This window comes from Lonchura striata, chromosome Z (assembly GCF_046129695.1).
Source record: "Lonchura striata isolate bLonStr1 chromosome Z, bLonStr1.mat, whole genome shotgun sequence".
Classification (NCBI taxonomy): domain Eukaryota; kingdom Metazoa; phylum Chordata; class Aves; order Passeriformes; family Estrildidae; genus Lonchura; species Lonchura striata.
In genome coordinates this window covers 17321489-17348502 of record NC_134642.1, presented here as the reverse complement: position 1 = coordinate 17348502, position 27014 = coordinate 17321489, and the positions used below count along the sequence as shown (strand labels likewise).

Below are 27014 nucleotides of genomic sequence, written 5' to 3'. Positions count from 1 at the left end.
CATCTGGTGTTTTCCACTAAGATAACAATATCTAACTTAAGACCTGATCCTAATGATAAGACCTGACCAAAAGACACCAAGAGGATTATCCTATATTGCAACTCTTAAAAACTGTACTCCCATCTTTCTTGTGCTCACCTTGCACCTCAGACTTTAAATACTGCTGCTGAAATAATCCAAGATGCTGTGAACACTGCACCAGCTATGAAACAAGACTTTATTTCCATGTGAGACAAGATCTCATCTCCAAGATTCTAAACAGTAGAGTTCATGTATCACTTATCACTGCCCTTGTTTCTGTGTTCTCAATGACTTGCAATATTTTTTAACCATCAGAAGAAATAAGGCCACAGTTTCATATCTTAAGACTCACCTTTAAACCCTATTTATCAAGTTAAACATGATTATGTTACCTAAGTCCACAACTTTCTTTCATTCACACAACTTTACATTACCATATTATTTGTTACCAGATTACTCAAGTAATAAGGTAATAAGATTTTGTGTCACCCCCTGCCAATACATCTAACCACTGTTTCAAGACAAAAAACCATAGTTCATTATCAGGGAAAAATTAATGAAAACTACAAAAGAAAGCTTCTATCATCTAAAAAGTCCTTGGTATGGTGATATATTTTCACAAGATAAGTATAAATTAAATATATTTATGATCTGCAAGTTTCTATAACCACAGAAATTGGTAACACAAAATTATGTTTGCAATAGTTTAGCCAGAGTAAGCAGGAAAAATTCTACTTACCGAAACAGCTATCATTGTGCTGTCAGGCCGCCATTCTGCTTGTTTATAAGGTCCAAACTGAGAAGCTGCTTTTGTAAGTTCCTTGTAGCTTACGATTAAGACACTTGGCTGGTGGAAAAAGATATAAATAATTACATCTCATATCTAGAAGGAATGGGATGTTTTGTAAGTTGTAGTATACCTGTAAAGAACTGTGTTTCCTTAACAGCTACAATGTGTTTCCCTTGAATAAGGTTAAAAAGTTAACATGCATTTGACAAACCATTATAAAACAGTGCTTTTAAAGAAAGTTCATGGAGAACTGTTGCCACACTGTCATTCCTAATCACACTCTTTCAAACCCAGGACATTTGAATAAAATAATTAATTGCCCAGTAAGAGCTCATTACAGAATACAGAAATAGTTTCAATTTTGATATAGGGTGACTGACACTTAAAGATGAACAGACACACCTCAAACAGGCTCCTATAATGACAAGGACTATTAAATTAATTAGGATGACATATTCTATAGAATATTTGGTACAGATAATTTGCTTCATTTCTACTAAATGGGCAGGGCATTGTATTAAATAAAATGATAATCAGGAAACTTGTTTTCTAGAATAGGTTGTCAGAACCTGCAAAAAATCCACCTCTACAGTTAGCTGGAAAGATTTTGCAAGTAATGAGGTGCACCCATTAGCACCTTTCCTTCTGGGGAGGGTTCAGAAAAGCTTTGGGGTGATGAAGACCAGGCAAAGCACTACAGGCATTAAGTCTTCATTCCTTTTCACGAATGCAGTTGAGACTTGCAACACAAAAACCTAATGCAAAGTTACCCTTCCTTGCTCTAGCGCTTAGAAACGTTCATTCTCCTAAACTATACTGCACAACTGTTTCTATTTTATTGCTCTTGAATCAATAATAGCTTTAAGCTTAGATGGGTATTTCCGCTTCCATTATCCTTCAACACTGGGAGGCGGAACACACTTCTTGTTTTGTCAAAGAAGTTATGCCTCATCTTCACACCATATGCTGTCCTAAATTTATCAGTTTCAGCTGTCATTCAGATTTGGAGCATTGAACATTGTACCAGAAAAAGTACACTGAAAGGGAACCAAGAAGGCACAGAGTACCTTTTACTGAAATTAACCACAATACCGCTAGGCAAAGTGCCCTACTGGAGCCGCAGGTGACGGAAGTTTACTGTTCTTTGCTTACTTGACAGACCAGCAGAAGCAGTACAAGAAATATAAAAACATTAATTCTATGCACAAATCTTGTCAGTGTCCATCACTCCAGAATTTGGTAAGTATCTACTACCATCCTATTTGGAATCACTTCCTTCATTTTCCTTTCAGAAAAAGCAGAGTTGCAAACAACCTCATTTTAAAGTATTAATATTAATTTTAAAGAGTATAAAACAAAGCAATGAAATGTTGTCCTCATGCACGTAAATAACAAGCTGAATTAGTATCACATGGGCAGCCTTAGCCTTGGTAAATTCACAGTATAACTTGGCATGCTGCTAACAGCATTATTCCTTTAATTTCACACCCACACAGAACTGAATTATCAAAAATAAAGTAAAACATTTATGAAGCATAACAAGCACACTAATCTTTACCCTAAGAACTATTTGTACAAGCTTTTTCAATTAGTGTGGCTTCTTTTGCATCAGATTATCTAACATTAAACAGATAACAAATTATTCTTACTAGCAGACTCTAGTTGATTGTTCTCAATGAACTCCACAGCCTTTCACTGATTGGCTTAGAACCACCCTAACTGCCTTAATATACTGAGAAAAGGAAGTGTCTTGGTAATCTGCATCATTACTAAAAACTTGAAGATCATTCTTAAAGCACTTCCGTGCCTGAAGCATTTTAACCGCTGGCAAAATTAGAAACTTGGTATTACACAATTTTCTTTCTATATTACTACTCTTACAGAATAGAATTACAGTATTTATACTGTAGAATTCTTTTGACATTGATTCACAAGAAAGTTGCTATTACATCTTTGAAGCTGGAAGAATATTATGCATACACATCAGCAACAAAATTTATACAAATTTATTTCTAGCCTTTGTGACTCACAGATGAGGACTTAAGGAGTTAAAAACTGTTAAAACAATTGAGTTTGAGTTAAAAACTGAAACTGTTATCTTTCTGTCGTTTAAGTAGTTTCTTATTAGAAAGCAGACCCACTTCTAATTAAACAAGTCAAAAAGGCTACCTAGCTAGAGGTCAAATGAGGAAATACTAAACTGATACTATTAATTTCCACATACTCCAGAGCTCAAAAGCATGAATTCAGACATGAGGAAAACCCTAACATACAAATTTATCCCCCTGTTTAAAAGCTTTCCACAGATGTGTGAATGATCTGGATTAACAAAGATAGAAGGAGAGTTCAAGATCCTACTCTGCTTATACATTAGAAATGGTAATTTTACATCTGAAGTAATTTATTATCTCTCTGTGGGAACTCAAAATGTCTCTCAGACATTTTTAGAGGTTCCAGGCCTTGGTCAGAAGCATTCTAGACCCTGACAGACAGCTGAAAAACAGCTGTGATTTTGAGTTTGAGCCATGGAATGAATTACCAACTTTGGAGGTGGAACAAGCAATCACAAAAGGTTAGATAGTATAATAAAAGTAGTTACAAAGTAGAGGGGAAATTTTTTTAGCACATGTACAGGGGGGGTTTTCACTTTGTACATGGGGGTCAGAAGTTCTAAGATGGAGGAAAGTGGGTTGAACCCATCCTTCTTCTTTCTTCTTCCTTGCCTCCATGTTCTTGGTGATGTTGGCACTCACAGATTGGTTTAGAGTAAAAAAACACTTGGTAACGTAGGTAGTAGGTATTGGGGAATAATTGTAAACATGTTATACGTAATATATCTTATAAAAGATAGCAGCAGCCCTGGGCGGAGAGGGAGACGAAGAAGACAGCAGTAGAGAGGATGTCAGGGGGTGTGTGTGCCTCTACCCAGGCCGCTGATCAAATAGCCGCAGTCCAAGAACATAATCTGTTAGATAACTAGCAATAAACTGCCTTGAGACCGAACAGCTAAGCCTGCGGAGTTTTTCTTTGGAAGCATGGGTTGGAGGAGGAATTTCACCACCACATGTGGCCCCAAAACAAGGCTGGGGTTCTCACACTCTCAAGTGATTGAAAATGTATAATGGCACAGGAATATTTCTATGAACAGGAATATATATCAATCTAACTACTTAACATACATTTTAACAAATAAAACCAAAACCAAAGCAAATAAAAAAACCAAACCAAACTATCAAAAAACAAAAAAAGTGGGGGAGAAGGCTAGTTAGTTTGATACTCTCCTGTTGTTAGTTTTATATATTTGATACCCTCTATGGAAACAGTAGGGGTTTAGATTCTATTATATTAATTAGAAGTTTTCCTATATCTTTACCTTTTTTTTTCTGTTAAAAAAAACCCATATCTCCATGTAAGCTTCATTAAAATTCCATGTCCTTTACTCTTCACACTTCTGCATGCAGCTACTAACATGAAGAAATGTAGTTAACCTTAACTAATGAATTATGCCCACTGTCTCAAATAAGCCAATATATTAAACCGTCTTCTTTAAAATGATTAAAACCCACTTGCTTAAATATTAATCATAGAGCCACAGCTTTAGGAGAAACTGGATTCCAGAAACATATCAAAGGACCTAACAAATAAAGAGTTGTTTAAAAAGAAGTAAAAAATTTGAGAAAGAAGTAAACACTTTCAGTTGTTAAGGAAGAAATAAGTGAATAAGCAAGTCTTAATTGCATTTTAACATTAAAAAAAGCTTCCAAAAATAGCTAAGAAGCATATCTAGCATTTTTAAATCTGCTGCAAAGAAAATCTGGCATTTTGATACAGTACTTTTGTCTCTCAGGAGGAATGTAAAATCAGGCAAAACAGAAGTTACCACTCATTTACAAAAGGAACTGTGGCAATGGATGCTTACAGGATAAGAAAAATGGTGAAAAGGAAAATAAGAAATATAACATTAAAAATAATATAGCACTATTATTACTAACATGTAAACAAACTCTTCAGTGCACTAGTTAACAGTACTGAAAAGAAACAGAACTTCTTGTTCTCACAGCTAAACTTTATCTCCTTCCATCAGTCAGCTACCTTGGCTATCTCTCAACAAGAACATGTTTCCACAGTTCTTACTCCAAAGTTTTTATGCTTCACAACAATGTTTTTCTGGCATTAAACATGCCTCTTTTTTACTGGTGTGAGATCATAACATGAAAGCAAATCTGGTTTGCATTACCAGAAATGAATTGCATTACTTGTAAAACAGTAAGGTAACAAGACAGCTCCATCAACAAAACCACCTAAATTCAAACAACGTAACAACTCACAGCTGCTTCATTGTCATTTGTGCATTAAGAATCCCTCTGGACTTTCCACTATGAAATACAAGCTCTGTATCAACATCTGGACAAAACACCTATGCAAACAATTAAAAAAAAATACAACATAAAACACCACAGCCAAACTCATGATGAAATAATCCCTAATTGTTACTGTTTAACTTAATTCTAGCTGACCTAATACAGCAATTTGCTTACTAACCAAGTATTAGCACCATAACCCACGGCAGAACACTTGGTCATGTACAATGTAGTTTTTATAAAAAAATATATTAAGTATAAACCCTGCAGCAAATTCTCTCATCAAGCTTAGATATGGGAAATTAACAAGTCACTTACCTCAACACAAGCATTCTACTACATTTGATGAAAATGCTAATCAAACCCTTAACTAAAATGTGACTGTTGCTTTGCAAAGGCCCTCTTTAAAGAGGGCAAGTAGCCTTGAACAGACTTGAACAGTCCTCCCACAAGCAAGCATCCTAATTGAGATGTTTACACTGCCACAGAAAAAAACACATTACCAAATGGAAAGAGGTAAAATAATTTGACAGAATATAAAATAATGAAAGAAAATAGTTTCCTTAAACCAGATTCTCTGGTTTGACTGCAGGTTCGTGAAAAACTGTGTGAATTGTTGATTTTACAAGTAGGTCAGCAAATACAGTAGCAAACTACAAACTCTAAAAAGCAAACACATGACATGACAGCACATACGCAACATGGTCTTATGTACAGGTTTGGGTTTCTTAATGTAACTTCAATTCAAGAACTGCATGACTGTGGATAATTGTTAAAACCTAATATTCTCATCCCCTGACCATGTATTACTCTAGACATCAAAAATCCATCTCATGGAGGATACAGAAGCCATTTCTTTGAAAAACACCAATGTTCTCTTTAGTTCTATATGCCAAATGCTTTAACATTTCATTAGGCTGTAGGCATAAGACAAAAATCAAAAATGCTGTTCAGATGAGCTTATAATCTAAGTGACAAAGATAAAGCTGGGAGAAAACAACAAAACAGAACAGAAGCCTGGTGACACCGTGCACTTTATTTTATCACTATATGGTCTGTGATTCACTTTAAATGCTGAAGCTTTGTAAAATTACAAACTAATGAAACAGAAAAGTTATATAGAGAAAAGCAAGCATGTGCACATAAGGAACAGAAAAAATTGTATAAATAGACCACAAAAGGCCGTCTTGTCAGTAACAGAGATACAAGGTGGTGACAAATGAATTTCTAAAAGTAATATTAATTATAAAATCATAACTTCTTTAATTTTGGAAGTGTTTGGAAAGCTTAGAATCAACAGAAGATCCACCCAACAGAGCAGACACAGCTTCCAAGTGTGTGTTTCATGGCTACTGTGAAATATTTCAGAAAACCAAAGTACAGAATTGTCCACCACTACCTCTCCCAAATGAAAGTTTTCCATTAACCTACTGCTCAACAATGCTGCCAAAAAGCAAAGGCATAGTCTATAAATCTTTGCTTTTCTCTTACATGCAACTAACTGGACACTGAAAAGTCATAACCGAGAATGCATTTTCCCATCACGCATGTAATTATGACACCGCTTTCAGGGGTCATCTATTTTATAACACAGGAGACACTGAAAGCCTGTAAGTCCTATTAAATAACCACATGACAATTTTGTATTTAATTAAATAAATTCATCAATGTACCTTTTTTTTTCATTATGTAATCACAAGTGTACCCTTTAATAGAACCAACAGCATAACTGTTACTGTTACTGACAAATAAAAAGAAATTGCCTTCTCAGACAAGTGTCTGAAGTGTATAAATAGGAGATCAGCATTTTGGGGGTTAAACTACTAAGGAAGCAAATACAGCAGACGCAGTAAGTGGGGCATCTTAATATTGCCCACAATACACAGCCAACACAACAACTTATATCAAGACATCTGTTGTCCCATTCTGCAATCAAATAGACAAAAAGTCTCCAGAGGCTGCATCCAATTCTATTAAGAAAAAGCCATGCACAATAATTCTGTAAATTATTCTGCTTACAGTTCTGAGACGAAAACATAATCTTGAAAGTGTAGTGAAAACATTTCTTTTTAACAGATCTCATAAGTAAAAAAACCACTACAGAAACAACTGCAGATAATTTTAATGTATTTATTCATATGCACTGTGTCACGAGTAACTCCTTTTATAGTGTGGCAAAACTCCAGGTTACGGAGATCACTTCCCCAACAGAAGCCCAGTACCCTGTTTTATCTTACTGTATGCTTAGATTTAAAGCACACATTGACTTCAACTCTAGTATGGCAACAGCTAGAGACTGAAGAACACATATGAGAGAGTTGTGAGAGCTGTCTGACTATCAACTTACACAACACTTAAAATGAATACCAACTATTTGACAATTTAGAATTCTGACATGCATTCTTTCTCAAAAGCTTATTTTAGTTCACTTAGGTGCTTAGACTCAGTATCAAATCATTAGAAAAAAAGAAAAAAAAAAGAAGAAAAGAGTAAATGTAAAGGAGGAGAAGCATACAGGTAATGAAGAATTCTCTTCTGAATGAGCAGATGGGACAAACTATTCTTAGCTCGAAAGGGCTGACAAAACTGGTTTTGACTGACAGAGTCATAGCAGATAGTCCCAACAACCTACAGGAGTTTTCATTAAATATTCAAGGCCAGTACTTATTTCTGTCATTCTCAAAGATTGTTAATACTAAAGAAAGGAAATGCTGAACAATATTTATATGTACAACTACATCAGCAGACTATTCTTGCTGCACAAAACCCACTTGTCAAAGGTCAGGCAGAGAAATCCACTCATCTATGACACCTTCTTCCTTAGCTACATTACCTCATCTCTTAGTACCTAGATCCTTATGGGTGAACTTCCAGAATTCAAAAGATAACTAAACCAATTTTAAATTAAAGCTGTAACTGTCAAAGGACTAACACACTTTCAAAGGACCAATTAAAATGTTTCTTTCATTCTTTCATCAACTAAATAAACAGGCTTCTATTTGTTCATTAAGATTAACAGCCCTGTAAAATACCATCACTAGTCCACCAAGCTCCATTAAAACAGAGGTGCAAGCAGGAAAGATGATAACACATAGGACTGCACAGCTGCCTTGTGAAACCTCATCTTCAGTTCCCAAGTCAATCTATTAAATAGCAATTATCTCATTATAGCATTTCAGAAAGGTTCTATAATTCATTGATGTTTCTCATTTCAAGCATTCAAGTACTTAAACTACCCAAATGAAAATGTTAGACAAGCTTTTCCATGCTATCAATGAAAATAGCTACGCTTTCTCTAAAGTGGCAAGAAACTATCTACGGTACGTAGACCTAAAACTTCTGATTTAAGGAAAATGCTTGGAGCAGAGGTCTCCACAGTGGGGTATTTAACAAAATCCAATAGGGAGCAAGAAAGGATTTTTTATACCACTAAAAAATACAATAAAGTAAAAATTTTAAAATGTGTTGATTTTGGTATTACCTCATTCTTTCTTGTTACTTTTAAAACTCTGGAACAGACATCCAAGAGATGTGGTTGATGCCTAGAGTCTGCTAGGGTATAAGAGCATTTAAATAATGTTCTTAATAACATGATTTAACTTCTGGTTGCCCAGAATTGGTCAGGCAGGTGGACTAGGTGACCGATGTAGCTCCCTTCTAAACAGACAAAAAAAATTAAGACTATGTTGTGTATGCTTGATAATGGGTACACTAGTACAGTAGCACATGTATGTAATTCATAAATAAAAGTCAACATATCTGAGGGTTTGCGCTCAACAACCTTTCACCAATACTAGTGCCTGATCAAAATCATTCACCTCAGTGATCCTCTCTATCCATAACCCAATCCCTCATAACATGCAAGAAGTCAATAGCTTTTTGGTTCAAAGCAGTAGCAGAATTCCATCTGGTTTTATTTCAACACCAGTTACCCTGTTTTGAGTCTTAATACCTATATTTATTCCAAAACAGGAAACAATCCACACTTTGGGATCACCTTTCCTTAGTTCCACTATTTCTTAGTGCACAGTAGGTGAAAAGGAGTTTTAAACTTCACTATGTCACCTTAAAAATACACATACTGAATGTAAACTCACACACCTGGAAGCATTTCAAAGAGCTCTGTTTCTGAAAATTTCAAAACAGAAATTTTCCCAGTCTTATAATCTCATTCTTAAATGAAACCTTCAATACATAGCTGAGATAGTAACAAGTCTTAACAAGAACACCAGCCTGAAGGCTTTTCTGTGACAAAAATCAAGTTAGTGCAATGTGACAGAATTTATCCTTGTTCCAAAGACTGTACTTCTGACCAATGAAAACATTTTCTAGAATGCAGTTATTTTATCAAAGTTAAACATCACCTTCAAAAATAAACAAAAAATTAAAAAAAAAGAAAAGCCTGGGAGGGAAAAAAACAAAAAACCACATTCAGGATCCCAGCTAGATACATAAAAATAATGCAAGAAATTATCTTTTAAAATGACTTTGACCTTTATTCCTTATTCCAGATTTTGATAACAGCCAGTTGTCCACAGAGGCCATGAGATTGTAACACATTTTTCAGTTTAAGATCAGTCAGCCGTCAGGCCTGCAAAGTCAACACCTTCCTCAAAAGTACCCATTACAAATCGAATCAAAATCTATTTTAAAAATACAAATAAATGACCCGTAAATTTAGTCAACTCTTCTGCACCAAGTAAATTCTTCTGGTGCTGTTTGTAGCGCGTCATATGTTTAACGTTTCTAAACAAGTCTAAGCATGCAAGCTAACAAACCTCGTCCTTGAAAACAGACCATAAAGTAAACTACATTCTAGAAAACAAGGTACATCTTGTGAAGCATTTAATGAGCCTGTTGTTTTCTATGTCCTTCCACGAAAAAGATGAGTTCTGCTGTGCTGACAGATTCAACAACTGGCAAAAACTCAATAGTGTACATTTCATATATGCTGTGTGCCACAAACTGAAGAAAACGGAGGGCAGATGATGATGTTCACACAGCAAAGCTGATTATGTGCTAGCTGGATACCTGTCTAGGTTCAAAAAACAGCATGAACACCCCAGACGGGAACTAATGAACAGCCTTAGTGTGCACAGTAAAACAAAGAGATGAAATCACTGCATAACTTAAAACAAGATTTTATGGCTATGACTGTCATTTGACATCTTTCAGTATCAGCTTTCTAAAACTGGATTGTTGGTTTTCCCTGGTAATCTGAGATGAACTCTATAAACCACCTGGATCTAGAGATATTTATAGACAGATTTAGGATCTAATCTAGGCAGTATTTAAAAGGATCCAGCATCAAAATTTAAAGTCAGTATCACAGTTTTTATTGACTGCATCAAATCAAACTGACAAACAGCATTTTTGCTACCAGACTAAAACTGTGTGAATTAAAAGCAAGGCACTTAATGTCAATTATTCACACAGTTTCAAGCTAGATATAGCTAAACCAGCACCTTCCATGCAAAAGCCATGACAAGTCTTCTTTAGAGCCACAAAACTTTTAAACTTTTCATAAAAAGAAAACTTTGTGAATTTCTATGTTACAACATTCTGGGTAGTGATAGCATTTGTTCCATGTTTTACAAAGAGTGTTTTATATCTTCTATATTCATATGTTCATTTATATAAAACACAGACAATACAAAGGTGAAAGACACAAAACATACATGCAAAAAACACTACACTGCTACAAATACTCCTTATGTTAAGCACAAGCAGGATGTACAGTCTCCAAAAAAAAAAGCCTCTTGGAAGTCTCATTCTTTAGGAAAAAACAGCGTTAACTGTAAGCAAATTGGTGTTGCATATTTTCTTAAGCCTACACTGCTATCACTAAACATCGTGGATAACCGCTCAGTTTCACAAATACTGGAATATCCTGTAAAATTAGCATCAAATTTTACAACTGTCTCTGGAAGAAGAAAAAAAATTAGCAAACGACAGATCTTCTCCAGCTGGGAGAGCAGCGTCCGAGAGCTTATAAAACGATACTCACTCTGCAGTACCAGATGCTTAGCTGAGATGGGAACAAAACTGCGAAGAAAGCTCTCTGGGGATCCGTCTGGATGTGAAGCGGTCGCTCCAGGGACTCCAGAGGACACGAGAGCCTCTTGGGCCAGCCGCTGAGGAAATACATGGCTGAAGATTTCCAGAGGAGCTGGCGCTCAGCCTGCTCTAGCCCAGGCGGGGGGACAGCAGGGACATCAGCGGGAGGAGAGATACAGCGTCCGCGGCAAACCACGCATAATCACCGGCACAGCGACGGGACCCCGGGCTCAGCACCGCTGGGAACGGGGGCCCGGGACCTGCCCGGCGCTGGGGCCGCCGGGGCAGGGCCGGGGGAGCGTCGCAGGCGCCGGGGCGGGGGCGGCAGGGCCGGGCGGCCTGCGGGAGGGGCGGCGAGGGGACCGGCCGGGCAGTCACTGCTCCGAGCAGGCGCCGGGTCGCTGCGGCGGCGGCAGCGGCGGCTCCGCCCTCCCGCGGCCGTCTCGCCCGCCCGCGCTCCGGATCGGTGTCGTCGCCGTCGCCGAGGCCCCCGCCGCCATCTCCTCCCCCTTCCGCTTCCGCTCGGCTTTCTCCTCCTCCTTCCGCTCCTCCTCCTTCGGATCCTTCCGCTCCGCCTTCTCGTTCTCCTGCTTTTCCTTTTCCTCTTCCTCTTCTTTCTGCTCTTTCTTCTCCTCCTTCTTCTCCTTCTCCCCCTCCTCCTCTCCCTCCTCCCCCTCCCCTCGCTCCGGTGCCCGCGGCCCCGAGGGGCGGGCCCGAGCGGGAGGAAGTGACGTCACAGAGCGGGAACGCCGCTGCCCCGGGCGGAAAGGCCGGAGGGGAGCGGGGACGGGAGCGGGGCGGGAGCGGGGAGGGGAGCGGGGACGGGAGCGGGGACGGGAGCGGGGAGGGGAGCGGGGACGGGAGCGGGGACGGGAGCGGGGACGGGAGGGGAGCGGGGAGGGGAGCGGGGAGGGGAGCGGGGAGGGGAGGGGAGCGGGGACGGGAGGGGAGCGGACGGGGAAGCGGAGAAGCAGAGCCAGGACCCAGAGCTGCATAAGGAGGAGTGGGTTCAAACTTAAAGGGAGTGGGTTTGGAGTAGATCTGAGGAGGAAGTTATTTGCTGTGAGGGGGATGAGACGCTGGCGCAGGTTGCCCCGCGAAGCTGTGGATGCCCCGTTCTTGGAAGTCTTCAAGGCCAGCTTGGCCTAGTGGAATGTGCCCTTGCCCATGGCAGGGGGCTTGGAACTAGATGACTTTTGAAGTTTCTTCTGACCCAGGCCATTCTATAGTTCTGTGATGAAATCCACGTGAGAAAGCTTTGTGAGTGTCCGGTGTGAACATTGCCACTGAGGTGGTTTTGGGGACAAGGTGAGTGCAGGGCACACTTACCCAGTGAATGTGCTGCATCTTGCATTTGGTGTCAGGCTTCTGAAGGTGCTACCACAAACTTTTACCCCAGCTGATGTGTTGGATTACACATCCACACTTGTGTTATTTTTTCCCAAGACATATTAATCTTGTTTCCATCATTGCTTTGATGATGAGGTTTGTTAAGTCTTTTTCTGTAACTGGAAAATAAAAGGAAATAGAAGATAACTAAAGGTAAGATCTCCATGCCATTGCAAGGGCAGCATCTCTGTTGGAAAGAAATATCTATTGGTAAAAATAATCAGAAGAGTTTTATGAACCAGTCCCTTTGCACTCCTGTTAGACGAGTTTGTCTGGACTGAGCTGTCTGGTAACAGGTCTCTGCAGGGTAACTGCACAAATTACCCAGTGCTCTTCAAAGAACGTAGGTTATCTGCACAGCTAAGGCCTTCTCTCTTCCAGCAGCTTTCTGGTTGTGTTACCGTATGAATTTTTGCTACCATCTAATACCATTTTCCAGCTCAAATATTTTCATCTGAACACGAGCACAAAAAGAGAAGTAAGTTAAGAGGACACATATGTTAGAATCCTAACAACACCATAATAGAACTTGAAAAAAATAATACTAAGGGAACAAAATACTCAGATGTTTCATATCTTAGGCTTTTAACTGTGCTACTTGGAAATGCCTTAAGATCAAATTCACCACTCTCAAATATATGCCAGCCAGTGCTTTATGCGACAAATACCCTCTTTGCTTTAGCCTTTTCTCTGAATCATTTTGATCTGTGTTTTTGATGGCAAACCTTCTAAATTAGAAAATGAAAATTATGTCAGGAGTGTGGCATCATCTCATTTTACTGTCTCCTATTCCTCAGATTATGAAACAAATGGTACAAAATACACACTGAAGAATAGTAGCAACTATAGAATTGTCCTTCTGGGTTAATTGCACGTAGCCAAGTGCATTTTACTTGAAAGTAAGGAGACGTTTGTCTAATTCCATGAAACAATTAGTAAAGAGTCCTGCATGTTCTTCATGCTTGCTTGTAGCTTCCTTAGTTAATGCTGCAGCCTAACATGGCTGTGGATGAAACAAACATACTTCCAGATCATGCTGTTCATGTGTGTGGATCATGCTTGTGAGGTTGTGTGCCAAGACCAGCGTTAATAAAGAAAATAGCTACTGCTTTTAATAGTGACTACATGGTAGGATTTTGTGGTAACTGTACGTTGTGCAAAAAGCAGAGATTGAAGCCTTTGCAATTTTTGGATTGCTGCTATTGTTATTTTCTCTGTGGAGAGATATGTGGCACATATTTTAAATTAGAAATCATGATGATGCCACTATGTTGTTAGAAGTGTGACTACCAAAATCCTCACACCAATACAAATATGATCCAAAGTATGTAATGGTTTTGGTACATTTTTGTAGGCTGAATCAAGAACAAATCTAGATGCCTAGAATGCTAGATCAGTAGTGATCGATTTTTCTAATAATCGTCTGTTTGTACTTGGCTAGAAAAGCATTTCTGGGTGTTGTGGTATGGGAGTGTAACTCATAATACTCTAGGATGCAAAAGTTGTGTAGAAATTAAATGTGAGCATTGGACCAAGCTCAGAGAGTTTCTTGAACAGCTCTGGCAGTAGCTACCAAGGCATAATTGCAGTGAGATAGTGGCAACACTATGATAACAAAGCTCAAGAGAATTGTGAAAGCCCTTTACGCATAAAGGTCCACTTGTCAGTTGTCATCAACTTCACCAAGCTGAAAATAAGTCTTGATTGCAGCTGCCTATTTAGTGACAGTCACGTTGTTTCGGAAATCACACTCCTGAGATGATTGTGTCCTGGAAAGGAAGAGCTCATGCAGAGCTGTGGGAACATCCAGGGACTTCAAAATGTCGGAAGCCTAGATACATAAGTTTGGATATTAGCAGGTTAATGAAAGGAAGGAGGAGGTACTGCGGGTGACAGAGCAGGTCTGGAATGAAAATGTTGGATGAGGGTAGCTGTACCGTGTAGTTACCTTTGTTAAGATGCCTGGTGTTGATGTGAAGCTGGTGCCCTGAGCTGTCCTTTAGATTGTGCAGCTAACTCTCATCTAATGTGTCTGCAGCTCTTGCATGAGCAGTAACAGTGTTAGTTTCTGCATGTTAAATTTAAAAAGAACAATTACTCCTCCCCCCACTATTGCTGCTACTAGCAATATACCTCAGAGTAAAAGAAGAAAACTCAGAAAGACTGAGGCATAATCAGAGTCATTGTCATAAAGTTTTTGCCTTGCTGTTTACACATGCAGGCATTGTGTCATATAAAACACACAAAATATGTGACAGTGAGTAAGCATCTGTGTTATGTACATGAAAATGTCTTCATTAAGTCATCTTCTCTTTGTAAAACTGGTTGTGGAACAAATGAGTCTTTTACCTTGTAGATTTCTGCTGATGAAGTGTGAAGATTGCCATAGATTAGCTTGTTACTTAAGCTGCCCATGTTGTTAGTTATCCACTGATCCACTAAATGGACATTTACACTGAAAATATTTCCAGATAAACAGGACAAGGTACGACAAATATTCAAACCATTTTCCCACAGACCATCCATAGAGGTGTTCTCAGAGACTGAGTTACAATGGTTGTTATCACCCTTAAAGATTAAATCCAAACAAATATCAAAATAATAATACCAGAAATTTTTAAAAAGCCCAAACACTCCAAAAGCAACCCAGTAAAGAGGAAGTGATTTCTTGTAACACCACAAGAAAATCTTGGATATTTTAAAAGTAAAAGGAGGAAAACCAAACAAACAATGGATTAGATGCTAAGGCTAGTCAGTTGCAATTAGTAAAGAGGAAAATCATTCTGATTATTTCAAACAATTTCTGAAATAAGCCGAGAGAGATGGAAGGAATATTCTTGTGAAGATTGTTAGGAAGAAGGGGAAGAACAGTTTATTATATTGTTACTATTCAATGCCACAATTTGTGCTTAGGTACAGTGGATGGCCTGAAGTACTGGGACAAAAATCAGTAATTCTGGTGCAGAATACAGTACAGTTCTTAATCATGTTTAGGTTTACTTTCTGACAATTTTTCAAATTTGTTTATTATACCCAGCTGCATTTAAATACAGTAAAAAGTTAATTTTGAGCTCAGAAAGTGCAAGTAATAAAATAAATTAGATAAATTCTACCTGATTTTTGTAGCAATCAGTCACTCACAAATGGTCATAAATTTATTTGGCAATATTATTTACCATTTTATAATTTATAAATTAATGCAATTAATAATGATTGGTTTCAGATCATTCTGTGATTATATGTAATATGCTGCCCTCCATTTTGTAGTATATTTTGTACACATCACATGGTACCATTTCAGTTTTTGACTGAACAATTTGTCACCAGCAGTATAAAACAGTAGTGTTAGAACCTAGTTTCCTGAGTTCTTGAACAGTGTGTTGCAGTAATGTTTTGTTTTGTTTTTTTTTTTTCCAGTGGATAAATCAAACAACTGACAAAATTGTATTTTAAATTTCTTAAATGTATATAGTATTGAGAAGTGGCTTTCACCAAACATTCAAGAACCCAATGCTAAAATTTTCAAGCTTACTAGTAAATTTTAGAGTGGTTGAAGTTGTGGTTATGATTTAGTTAGGTTAGAAATCAAATAAATTTGAGCCCAAAATACTTTCTTTTGTTTACTTATCTCTGAGAAGATAGAAAGGGAAATAATGACAGAGCCCATTTCATGCATTAACAGCCACACCAATATATAAAGCCAGATAAAAAGGAAGACAAGTATTTCAAAGTTTTGGAATACCAAAACTGTGGTCTATCAGATTTAACATACGGAGCACAACATTTGCAGAAAATCTGGGTTCTTCAGATTATACAGCCCTGAGGTCTTCCAATTGGTTCTCATAACTGGTACAAGTTCAATGGAAGGTATTTTTTAAAAAAAGTCTTTTGCATAAGTAAAAATATCCCTAGAAATACAGTCTGTTCTTTCATTATCTGGGTCTCTGGGCTTCAGTGACTGGTGAATATGCTCTTGGTTTCATGAATAGTTTACCACTGAAGTATTTGCTTTGTGCACACAATTACTTTGCCAAAAGCCATTGTGGTGTCTGAATGTGTCTAGAGAACTGTGTTCCTTCAATATTTGATACTAGGAAGACGAAACATCCAGAATCACAGATCACTTTTGAAATCTCAGCTTTAGAAAATAATTAAATTATTTTAGATTCTGGAACACACAGTGCTGCCTCCTATGCAAAACTCCAACATAAGGAACTGCAGATGATTTAATTGCTTTGGGTCACTGCTGCTCAATAAAGAGTCTGTATATAAACTATATATGACTTTACAAGAGGAAAAAGGGATTGTAGAAGGAGCTAACTGACTCAGATGTACATTTACTAACATAATTTTCAGTATGAACCATTGCTGGAAAGACATTTTATGTTCATTGTAAACAAACTAACCAAAGAACTGTGCAAGCTCCTGTATATAGAAGAAAATTAAGGAAGTTTTTTTAGGCGATAGCTGCATGTTTTTACTAGGTAACACCACCTATGTGAAGTACAGGCTACACAGTGTATTAGATGGATATGGGAGTAGCAGACGAAAGAGTTGGAGAAGTAGGAGCTCTTGCATATGGAAGCGTTGGTAGATAGGATGGCCTAGACTTGCCATATATTATACATTCAAATTACTTTTTTTACTAGATGTTTCTGGAATTTTGTGAGCATTTGCTTTATTTTATAATCTGAAATTAAAAGGAAGTGCACTTGAATTATATTGCTATACATAATATAGCCATACATGTTATCTGTAAAACATGTAAGGCAGTGTTACCTATAATAGATCATGCCTCAGCTCTTCTGATGAATTTGAATGTTTTTGGTCTGAAGGTGAACAGTTGAGGACAACAGATGGTGGAGGCAAGAGTCTGATCTGGCGGTGTCTTGAACATTCTCTGCAGCATGGAACACAGTCTACATCCAAGAGGCAGGGCCTTGACTTTCAGGTCACAGGATGTAAAACACATCCACAAGTTTCTTCTTGAGCAGATATAAGGAACAAGTAAAAGGAAGAAATAAAACACAGGGATTTTCTTATATAATCTTAGTGGCCCTTAACCTTGTGTTCTATGTCTCTTCATTGTAGGCACTTACTTGGACTGAGATATGTATTCTCTAAAAGTATGTTAAGATGAAGACAGTGTTTAGCAGTGCCCTCTGCAGGCGTTTTTTATGGTGGTTAGAGAGAGCTGTAGTAGCTCCACTCTCTTGATTATTTGTTTGTAGTAGTTGAGCTGGTTCTTTTTAAATATTTGCCTAGCCAAGCATCATCTGAACTTTGGAATTTTATTCCCAAGCTGCTTGGAAACATACGGAGAGTTCTGTAAGTGATTCATGAAATGGCACACAAATTACATGCTTGTTTCAAGAGCCTAGTTTCTTACTATTTTTTGTGTTACAACTATATAGAGTTCTGAATAACAGGAGTTCCAACTCCTCTGTGTCTTTCCCCTAGAAGCTTATCTCTGTCTGTACTGACTAAAGGTGATCAATTCAGCTTTTAGTTCTTTGTGAACAATGATTACACTGAAAAAAAAATATAACTTTTTTTAAGGGCCTTTTGTCACTTTCAGCCAAGTTGATACTGAAATAGAACTGTCCAACCTTCCCTAAAATACAACTGCAAGTGGAATGGAAGTTGGCAGTGTCCCGAGAAAGCATCATATTTTGAGCTGTTTCCTATAGAAGTGCAATGTAAAATAAATTATTTACAATTCTTCTTTTTTTACCTATTTGTTAATAACCTATGTATTGTGGCTTAAAGTGCCTTCCAGTTGCAGGACAGAACTTGGAAATAATTCCTCTCTTTGTAAATTACATGAAAATTGATTGCTCTTTCCAAATCACCATTGATTAAATGGTAACCCTTTCAGTGCAAAAATATCATCACATAAAATAGAGATTTTTCATTACTGTATTTATTAGTAAATTGCTCTCATTCCTGACTGTGCCCTGCACATTAAGCAAATTTTGTAATTATGAGACTCAGAACAATGAGGACAGTTACAAGCCAAGAGTTCTGTCTTCTAGTCTGAGACTGTGCTATACTGCAGACATTGCTGTGGTCTCTAGGATGTCATCAAAGTCTTTGTTGCTAAAATCTTATTGAGAATATGTGCATCACCACACTTAAGTGTGTAAATTATTTAAGGAGACAGATTTGAAGTTTTTGTCAAGCAGAAGCTTGCACTTCAAGATGTAACATCAGGACTAGCTGAAAATACACACACAGAAAAGTGAATACTGTCTGTTATTTTCTTAGAGCTGACAAATATTAAATAACCTAAGTGAAAAATAAAACCATTAAATAAGAATGCACTTGAAAAATTATAGAAAGTTAGTTGACTTTATCTACATTTAGAAAAATTTGTAGGAATTTGTAGCCTGTTCAGAGGTTTGACGTTGGTAAATCAACACAGTGTGGAGCTGTAGAGCTTGTTTTTCAGTAGATTTAAATTGGCGTCAAAACCATGAAGTGAAAGGAGAAGTGCTATATGAACTTCTTCTTTTAGGCTATACAGCAGTAATCACATTTTTTTCAGTCACTGAATCATCCCAACTTTTTAGCAGTTCCTTGATGGACTTAAATAGATATTTTCCTAATTGTAATCAAAGCTCTCATTTGCAGTTAATAAAAAAGAGGAGCATTTCAGCTTTTTTCGACCATACCCACAAAAATATTGAGTGAGAAGCAAACTGGTTGAAATGCTGGCAGGACAAAATACAATTCTGTAAACCAAAGCTTACTTGTTTTGATAACTCTTATTTATCATTGGATACCAATTTTTGAGCTTGGATACTGCTTTATGACTTGGCTTATTACTTAGTTATAGTAAATACATAAGAACATGAAGAAAACTTTCCATTAACCTTCTCTTTAGGCATCATATGATGGAACATAGCCCCAGTTGTTCTTAAATAATCCTGGGGAACAGAGGTCTTGGAGTGACTGAATTACAGTCTTATTAAGAATATCTACCAAACTTTACTTAAAATACTATACTGCCATATTAAGGGTTATTTTTCTCTTTTACTTACGTAGGTCAGTGAAAATTTTTAACCAACTCTGAATATATTGAAATTATCTTTGTAACAGGAAATATATGTCTTACAGAAGACAGATATAAGCAAGATGTTTAGTCAGAAGGCTCATTTAGCAAGCAGATGCTTTAAGTGCCTTAGCAACTCACATTCACTTCAGCAGTATGTAAATAGCGTCAACTGTTTAGCTATACTTTTTAGTGTGACATACTGTACTTACAAGTTAAAAATTACTGAAGCATGCTTCTAATGCACTTCTAAACTATAGCTATAGTATCAGCTTTTAAACACTTTTTTACTCACTGATGTTTTGCCCTAACAAATGCCAGCTCAATATTACTTTACTGATAGTGATATGAACATTACTTTGTCAGTAAGTTCAAAGTGGTCTTGTCATATGAACACAGTGGGTTGTTTTCACCCTTTGATGTCAACAAGGGCAACAAGAAATTATTAAAGGCCTCAGGACTGCAGGCTGCTGAGTAGGATCTGCCCAAGGGTTAAATTAATTGCAAAGAATCAGAACAAAGATTGTACATGACATGAAAAGGACTGTAAATGTGAATCTACCTTTGACATACGTGAGTGAAGGGCTGTATATATGTTGCTGTTGATCAGCCAGAGAGGAGGAACAGAATCAGGCTACCTGTGTGTCCATGCTTATGTGAGTGAAGCTTCTGTTTACATGGGAGGCACAGAAGGAAGAGATGAGGGGGAGCCATTGCAAAATCTATCAAACCCAATGATATGAACAAGGACTGGTATTCACTGTCCTTTCCAGTATAAGGCCTAGGAAGTATCCTGTGAAACTTGGCATTTGGTTAGGTACTAAATAAGCAGAAGGACAAAATCAGTATGTTCGTTTGTAGGCTGTTCCATTGCAGGTATGTGTTTTCTCACCATTTTATAATTTTTTTCCAAAATCAGTTCATCACCAAGTATGTATTGCTACAAGGATGAACAAGATTGCCTCAAGGTTAAAAATCATAATGCTCAGAATGAAAATCACTGTCGTTCCTGTGTTGCCTCCATTTGGAATGCACATAATTCACAAGCATTCCCCAGTATTAAATGTGGTAAAACTTTAATCCTTCAATCACAGTATCCAGTGATCCTCCTTCAGCTTTTACTCAGGCAACTCATTCCAAAAGGGTATGTTTGTTCTTTGATAGAGTATCCATTTTGAAGCCTTATTCTAGTTAATCTCTGTTGACATTAAGAAACCAGAACTTAAGTGACTCACCAATTACCAATTATTTTTAATGGATGGATTTGCAAATTTTTTTTTTTTTTGGTTTAATGTCCACTGACAGATGTCTGAGAGCTTATAAGAAGGCATACAGGTAAAACTGCTCTTGAAACCTTGCTTTATCAGCTGGAAGAATTTACCAACTTGCAAGGCTTGTAAACAAGCACAGGACATTCACAGCTGAAGTCAGTAGAAAAATGAGGTTTATAGATCTAGTCCTGCAACTGTTCAGTTTTGGAGCTGTTGTTGAACATAGATACTTCTGACAGTTCAGCACATCTCAGGATTTAGCTCTGTGTAAACATGGGAAAACCAGGTATGCCATTGCTTATCAAAATCTGGAGAAAAGCTGTATTTAAAAGAAGTCCTTGTCTTGAGTCATGTGGCATTCTTGGATTTGTGAGACTTCTATGTAGTCCTTGAAATACTGAGATTTCATCCTTCCTTTCTCCTACTCCCACTAAGAAGTAAATTTCAAAATAATATTCCTCTTGCTGAGGCAGCAAACTACAATTCCCATGTTATAGGCAGAGTCCTGTGCTTGGTTTTAAAGGTCTTGAGAAATTTCCAAATGTGATGTGCAGTTTGGAATTAAGGAGCTGAAAACTCAGCTTCTGCCAGTAGAATAATGGAGGTGCAGTAATACAGGTTTTTGCACCAGAAGAGAACCTTATAATTTCAATATTGACAAGCACAGTGAAAATACTAGCAATCTGGTATTTTTGTAAATGACAGATAAAACACAAACTTCCCTCATGTTAATAGCACGGTTTGGCCTCTTTGACCAGGGCTAGGTGTCACTAAAAATAAGAAGGAACATCTGACTTAAGATTTCAAAGTGCTCTTGTTACAAAGTACATACTAGCATGCATGCATTGCTGCTAGTGCACAGCAAATATTCTTAAAAAGAGGAAAAATACAGCAATTTTTTTTTAAATAGAAGAAAGATAACCAGATTTCTCAGTGATATGCTTCCTACAAGAAGCAAATTGAACTGTATTTCTCATGGCATACAGAAACAGGCCTCACATGGCCCCAACATCCATGGACAGAGCACAGTGCTTGAGCATCAGACAGCTTGTCTGGTTGTATTTATAAATTCTGACTTGAAATGGCATCTTAGTCAAATAGCATAAAATGTTCAGTCGCTGTATTAGTAAAATAAATTCTTTAGAGACTTACTGGCAAGAAAGGGATTATTTGAAACAGCAGCTAGACAGTGGTGCTCTGACTTGGTGTTATTTATGTAAAAATGTTAACAAATATGTTGTCTTTTTTTTCTTTTCTTTTCTTGTGGCTATTGGCACATACTGCTTAAGAAAGGTCAGTAGGAGAGGAGAAGAATCAGATAGTAAATAGGTCTGAAAACCATTAGTGTAGCATACAAAATAAACTTTACTAATTTAACTATCAAATCAATGTTCCCCACTAGAATCCTTTGGCTGTTGGAGGCACACAGTATGCCAGCACAGCAGTTAAGTAACTGCATATCATCACAGTTTGCTTAGCTGTTTAACTATTTTCTTTTCACATTCTCAGGGCTGCTTTAGTCAAACTTGTTTCAGATTTTTAGCAGTGTATTCCCTGTTGGGGTGGTGGAGATGATGCAGGAAAGTATCCTTATTTTTCTAATTTTCTTTTTTTTAATAGTACTTGCTTTGTTATTGCATTTTGCAGTTTGTTTGTTTGTTTGTTTGTTTTCTTTAGTTGGTGAGATTTTATTATGAGATATTTGTTATAATTCTCCATTACTCCTCTTGGTAATAGGTCTGTCTGTGGTCAACTGTGCTGGTGATTTATTCAGCTGAAAATCACTTGGCTCTGTACTCTGTGATACCTTGTATAAGACTATATTTTAATTTAAAGGTCTTGCCTGAACATGATCACTCATTAAAGGCAGAACTGCTGCAAAGAAGGTCTCTAGCACTTGCTATTGCATTATTAGCCCTACCAGTCTTTTGGTCTGCTGACTTGTGAGAACCAGCAGAATTGCAAAGTCACACTATGTATCTGACACAAGCAGATGTCAGATGACATTTCCTTAGATATAACAAAGTTTATTTTGACAAAGAGAGAATAGGTCGCTAAAACATGTGACCAAATCCTCCTAACTTGAGATAAGATCTGTCAGCAGCATTGTGGTCAGTTCAGCAGAACTTAGCTGTAACAGAAGCTGAGACAAGGTTTTTTCCTTGATTAATACTTTCAGGAAAAAAAAAATCTTCAATCTTGACTGGGTGCAGGGATCATGTCAGCTAAATTTCTGCTCAGAGTTTTCCAAAGCTCTGCTGAGATCTCAAACAGTTCTGAATTTCACAATTAAAAAAGTAGTACTTCTGTGCAGTGAAGAACAACTGGAAGTTTACTGACTTAACTTTTGTTAACAGATGTTTAAATGTGAGTATGAATAAATATATTTGAGCATATGTGTTTCTTTATTGCAAAAGAAACTCCAAGCCCCTTAATATTTAAAAATAGCAATATGCAGGGCAGTGGTTAACTACTAGTTATACCAGAAGGAACATGGTTACTCCAGAAGTGGCTGCTCTAAAAATAGGACTTATAGGAGTCATCCTACTCTAGTACAAAGACAATTGCTTATTAAAACTAGGAATATTGAACACAGGATGTGTTATAGAAGGCAATGGACTCCTCATTGTTGGGTGGCTATGTCTAACAGAGGGCTTTAGCTACCCTGGCCAGCCTCACTGGTGAGTCCAGCAGGGCATCCTCTGCCCATGGGCCCACAAACTCCCCTTTAAGTTCATGCCCAGGCACCCAAGTATTGCCTGACCCAAGCTGTAGGTAGGTCTGTGCCCCGCTCTGTCCTCTGTCATCCTGACTTGTTGCTTTTCCTGACTGGGCATTGATGTGTGCTGCTGTAGATTGTCCTGTGTCCAGGCTTGGCTGGCTGTGCCCAACCAGGTCTCCTGGGTGGGCCTTGAACTTGACTCAATCACCTTGACTGAAAAGGGCTTGTTTAGAGATGTGTCACCAGCCCTTGTCCTGCTTAACCTTGGTGTTAAGCCCTGCTGAGGAGGATGTGCTGAGGTTGCCCTCTGTTACTGGCTCATAGGCCCTCATTGGGCAGCCCTGATCTTGAAGCTCACTGACAGTTTACCTTGCAAAGATAGTAAAGCTAGTTACATGAGGATTGCAATGAAATTTCAGAGATGTGACTTTAATTTCTTTGATGTCCTTCGGTCTGCTTTTATTAAGGTACATACTTACTTCCTCCATCAGTAAAATATATTTGGAAAACATTTCTGTATTCTCAGATAGGAGATACTGCTGCTTCACTTAAAAAACACAACATCAGCCAATTAAATCCCTTTCTAAGGAAATTCTCACTTCTTGTGAAATACATCAGATGACAAATAGCAAGATTCAGTACTAAAAAAGTAGTCCCTTTCTCAAGTCTTCTTAGGAAAACTCATACCAAAGACAGAAAATGGGGCCAAAATAGACCCCCCTTGTTCCTTCTGAAGGCATCCATCTGAGTTCTCAATGTAGTTACTCTCTCTTTTTCAGAAATGTAGTCAGCTATTTTCCTGCTACTTTTACCTGCAACTGTTTCCCAAAGTTTAAATAAATATAGTACTCTGATGGTGGGGTGTATGGCCTGCTTTTTGGGCAGACACTTTATGAAAGCAGGTAAGAACATGCCTGATTTCTGGGGCATTTGCTGTAGTATATGTCAGTGCGCTTCTGTAAATATATCAAAATGCAGCTTGTAGCAAAGATGTACAGGTACCAGGTTTTGGAGAAAAACAAGCATAATGTTATCATGTTCTAGTTTAACAAATGTGAGAGGAAAACCTCTCTTTTCCAGAAGAATGTGTATTTTTAGAAGGCATTGTATCCTATTAAAACACTACTAAAAAGAACAGTTCAACTTAAGTCTAATGAATTGAAAAAATTCTAATAATTATACTGAAAATACAAGCCGGATTCCCTAGCTCACTTGGTTCACTTTTTATAGCTTTTTGGATGCTACAGCTTTTTGGATGGAAAATTAACAATTTCAAAAATTTCAGGGGTGTTCATAGTCACTAGTACATTTGCTTCATGATTATGCAAGATGAGAACTATTTTTCATGTCCAGTAAGTTTTCAACATAATCAAAACTGTCTACATGTTCTCCTGGGTAAACCCCAGGTTTGAACAAGTGTCTCTCCAAGGTCAAAACTTTTATTGAAACAGACCTTAACTTTGGTTAGAGGCCTAGGCAATAAGCCAGAGCTTAGTAGTGGCTAGCTACAGCTTCTTACTCTTGTTTGTTAAGGGTTGTTACGAAGGAAAATAATTATAGGCAACACTTACTGGCAGGAAACTGTGTGTCAACAGTTTCAACTCCAGGAAGGCTGATGTCCTCACAGGTACAGATCTCAGATTGTGTTAAAAAGGGTTTCTGTGATCATTAAAACAGAAGCACAGAATTGAAGAATGGTCTTTTTATTGCCATGTCCAGGATCCCGATGTTGCAAGACTCAGGTTATAAATCCCTTTCATAAACTTACTGAGGTCTAGATGTAGATGTTTTGCTTTACCTCTTTCACTGAAAAGCTGCTTCTGATCCTCCATTCTCTAAAACTCTCAAGAAGTCTAATTGCTACAATGTATTTAGGATACAGTCACTTTATACCTTTGTCTCCCTGCCACTATTGTCTTCTAAACAAGTCTTCCATCCTGGTGGACTATTTCTCCAATAACCTATGTGAGATAATTAATTTAACAACAATTCTATCTTCACTTGCACAAGCAGGCAAAATCCAAGGAGTACTCAAATACTATACAAAGGACAATGACAAAAACTATGTAGGCTTGGAAACAGGTAGTTTAATTATCCTTTATGATTATAGTTTGAAATAACATATCAAGGAGCATGTTATAAGTGCAGCCCAGAACTGCATCTAAATCATATATGCAGTTGTGCTGCTGTTACTGACAGGGTAGCCATCTGGGCAGATTGCAATCTTTCATCAAGGAAAGGAAAGGATATGCATGCTTTCTAAACGCCTTCTCAGAGTGGGGTCTTGGTGTGCTGGATCCAATCCTAGCCCCAGACTTGGTCAGCTTTTTGTTACTTTATATATACTTATTTCTTTACATATATATTATGCTTGCTTATTATACTTATTCCTTTACAACTAAAGAATTACATAGGTGTACTTGAGCCTTTATATGACTTTGTCCTGAATGATTAAGGATGGCAAAGCAAATATATTTATATAAATAAATTTCTTCAAATTGATGATAATGGTAATGATTACACTAAAAGATCTTAATCAGAATTACTTGCTATACAGTATAGATAGCTATAAGTACTAATATAGTGCATTATTTATTGAGGCAATATTAAATCAGTTATATTAACATTAGCAAAATAATAATTGAGTCAATATTGGTGTTCCCCACCTGTACCAATGACCATGGACACACCTCTCATGAGGAATAACTCTGAGGGGCTGTGACTGTTCAAGGGAGGAATATCCACATGCACTCTGAGAAGGAATATATTACAAGGTTTTACCATTACAAAGTAGGACTGGGCTTTTATAGGGTAAAGTGACTTATCAGTCAAATGTCTCTAGGCCAGCTGTGTCAACTCAGCAGCTTTTAGATAAGTAACCGGTAATATCACTGATTCCTTTATCAGGAACCATGTATCACTATAGTGATATAGTTTGCCAGGAAACATTGTTTTTCCACAGAATGTTTTAAGTTTAGAATTGATGAGTCAGTCTAGTTTCAGCATTCTGCAGTACCAAAAGCACTGTGCACCCTCTCCTCTGTCCATTGCTGGGGGGTTTTTTCAAATAGGGTATTGTTCAAGCTGGCTTACCCCCACTATAGGCAGATCATTCTGGTGCAGTACCTGAAGCATATCAATTAGCAAATGAAGCTCAAAACATGCAGATCAACAAATGATGCATGACTTATATCAATACCCAGCACACAGCAGATGTGTGGAAAATGACCATTGACTGGAGAAAATCCTTGGCCTTTTCTGCATGGTACTGGGATTGTCTGTCTAGTTGATTTTTGTAATCACTTCCTACCATTCTTCACAGCTTTCCATATTTGAGTCAAGAAACTTT

At 37.6% G+C, this 27014-nt stretch overlaps 1 protein-coding gene across 4 annotated transcripts in view; it reads right to left on the bottom strand.

Annotated features, from left to right (window-relative positions):
- RIC1 (RIC1 partner of RAB6A GEF complex) overlaps positions 1–11523 on the bottom strand; it is a 48120-nt gene extending 36597 nt beyond the window's left edge. For 2 of the 4 annotated variants that reach the window (XM_077790122.1, XM_077790121.1), the window contains exons 1-2: positions 11180–11523; positions 761–868 (exon numbers count right to left, since the gene is read on the bottom strand). In XM_077790122.1, coding sequence (XP_077646248.1) covers positions 761–868; positions 11180–11320 — 249 coding nt within the window. In that variant the 5' untranslated portion in view covers positions 11321–11523. The remainder of the gene's footprint in view (positions 1–760; positions 869–11179) is intronic. The other 2 variants (XM_021531695.3, XM_021531698.3) reach the window with 1 other exon arrangement.
- Between the last annotated feature and the right edge of the window lie 15491 nt (positions 11524–27014).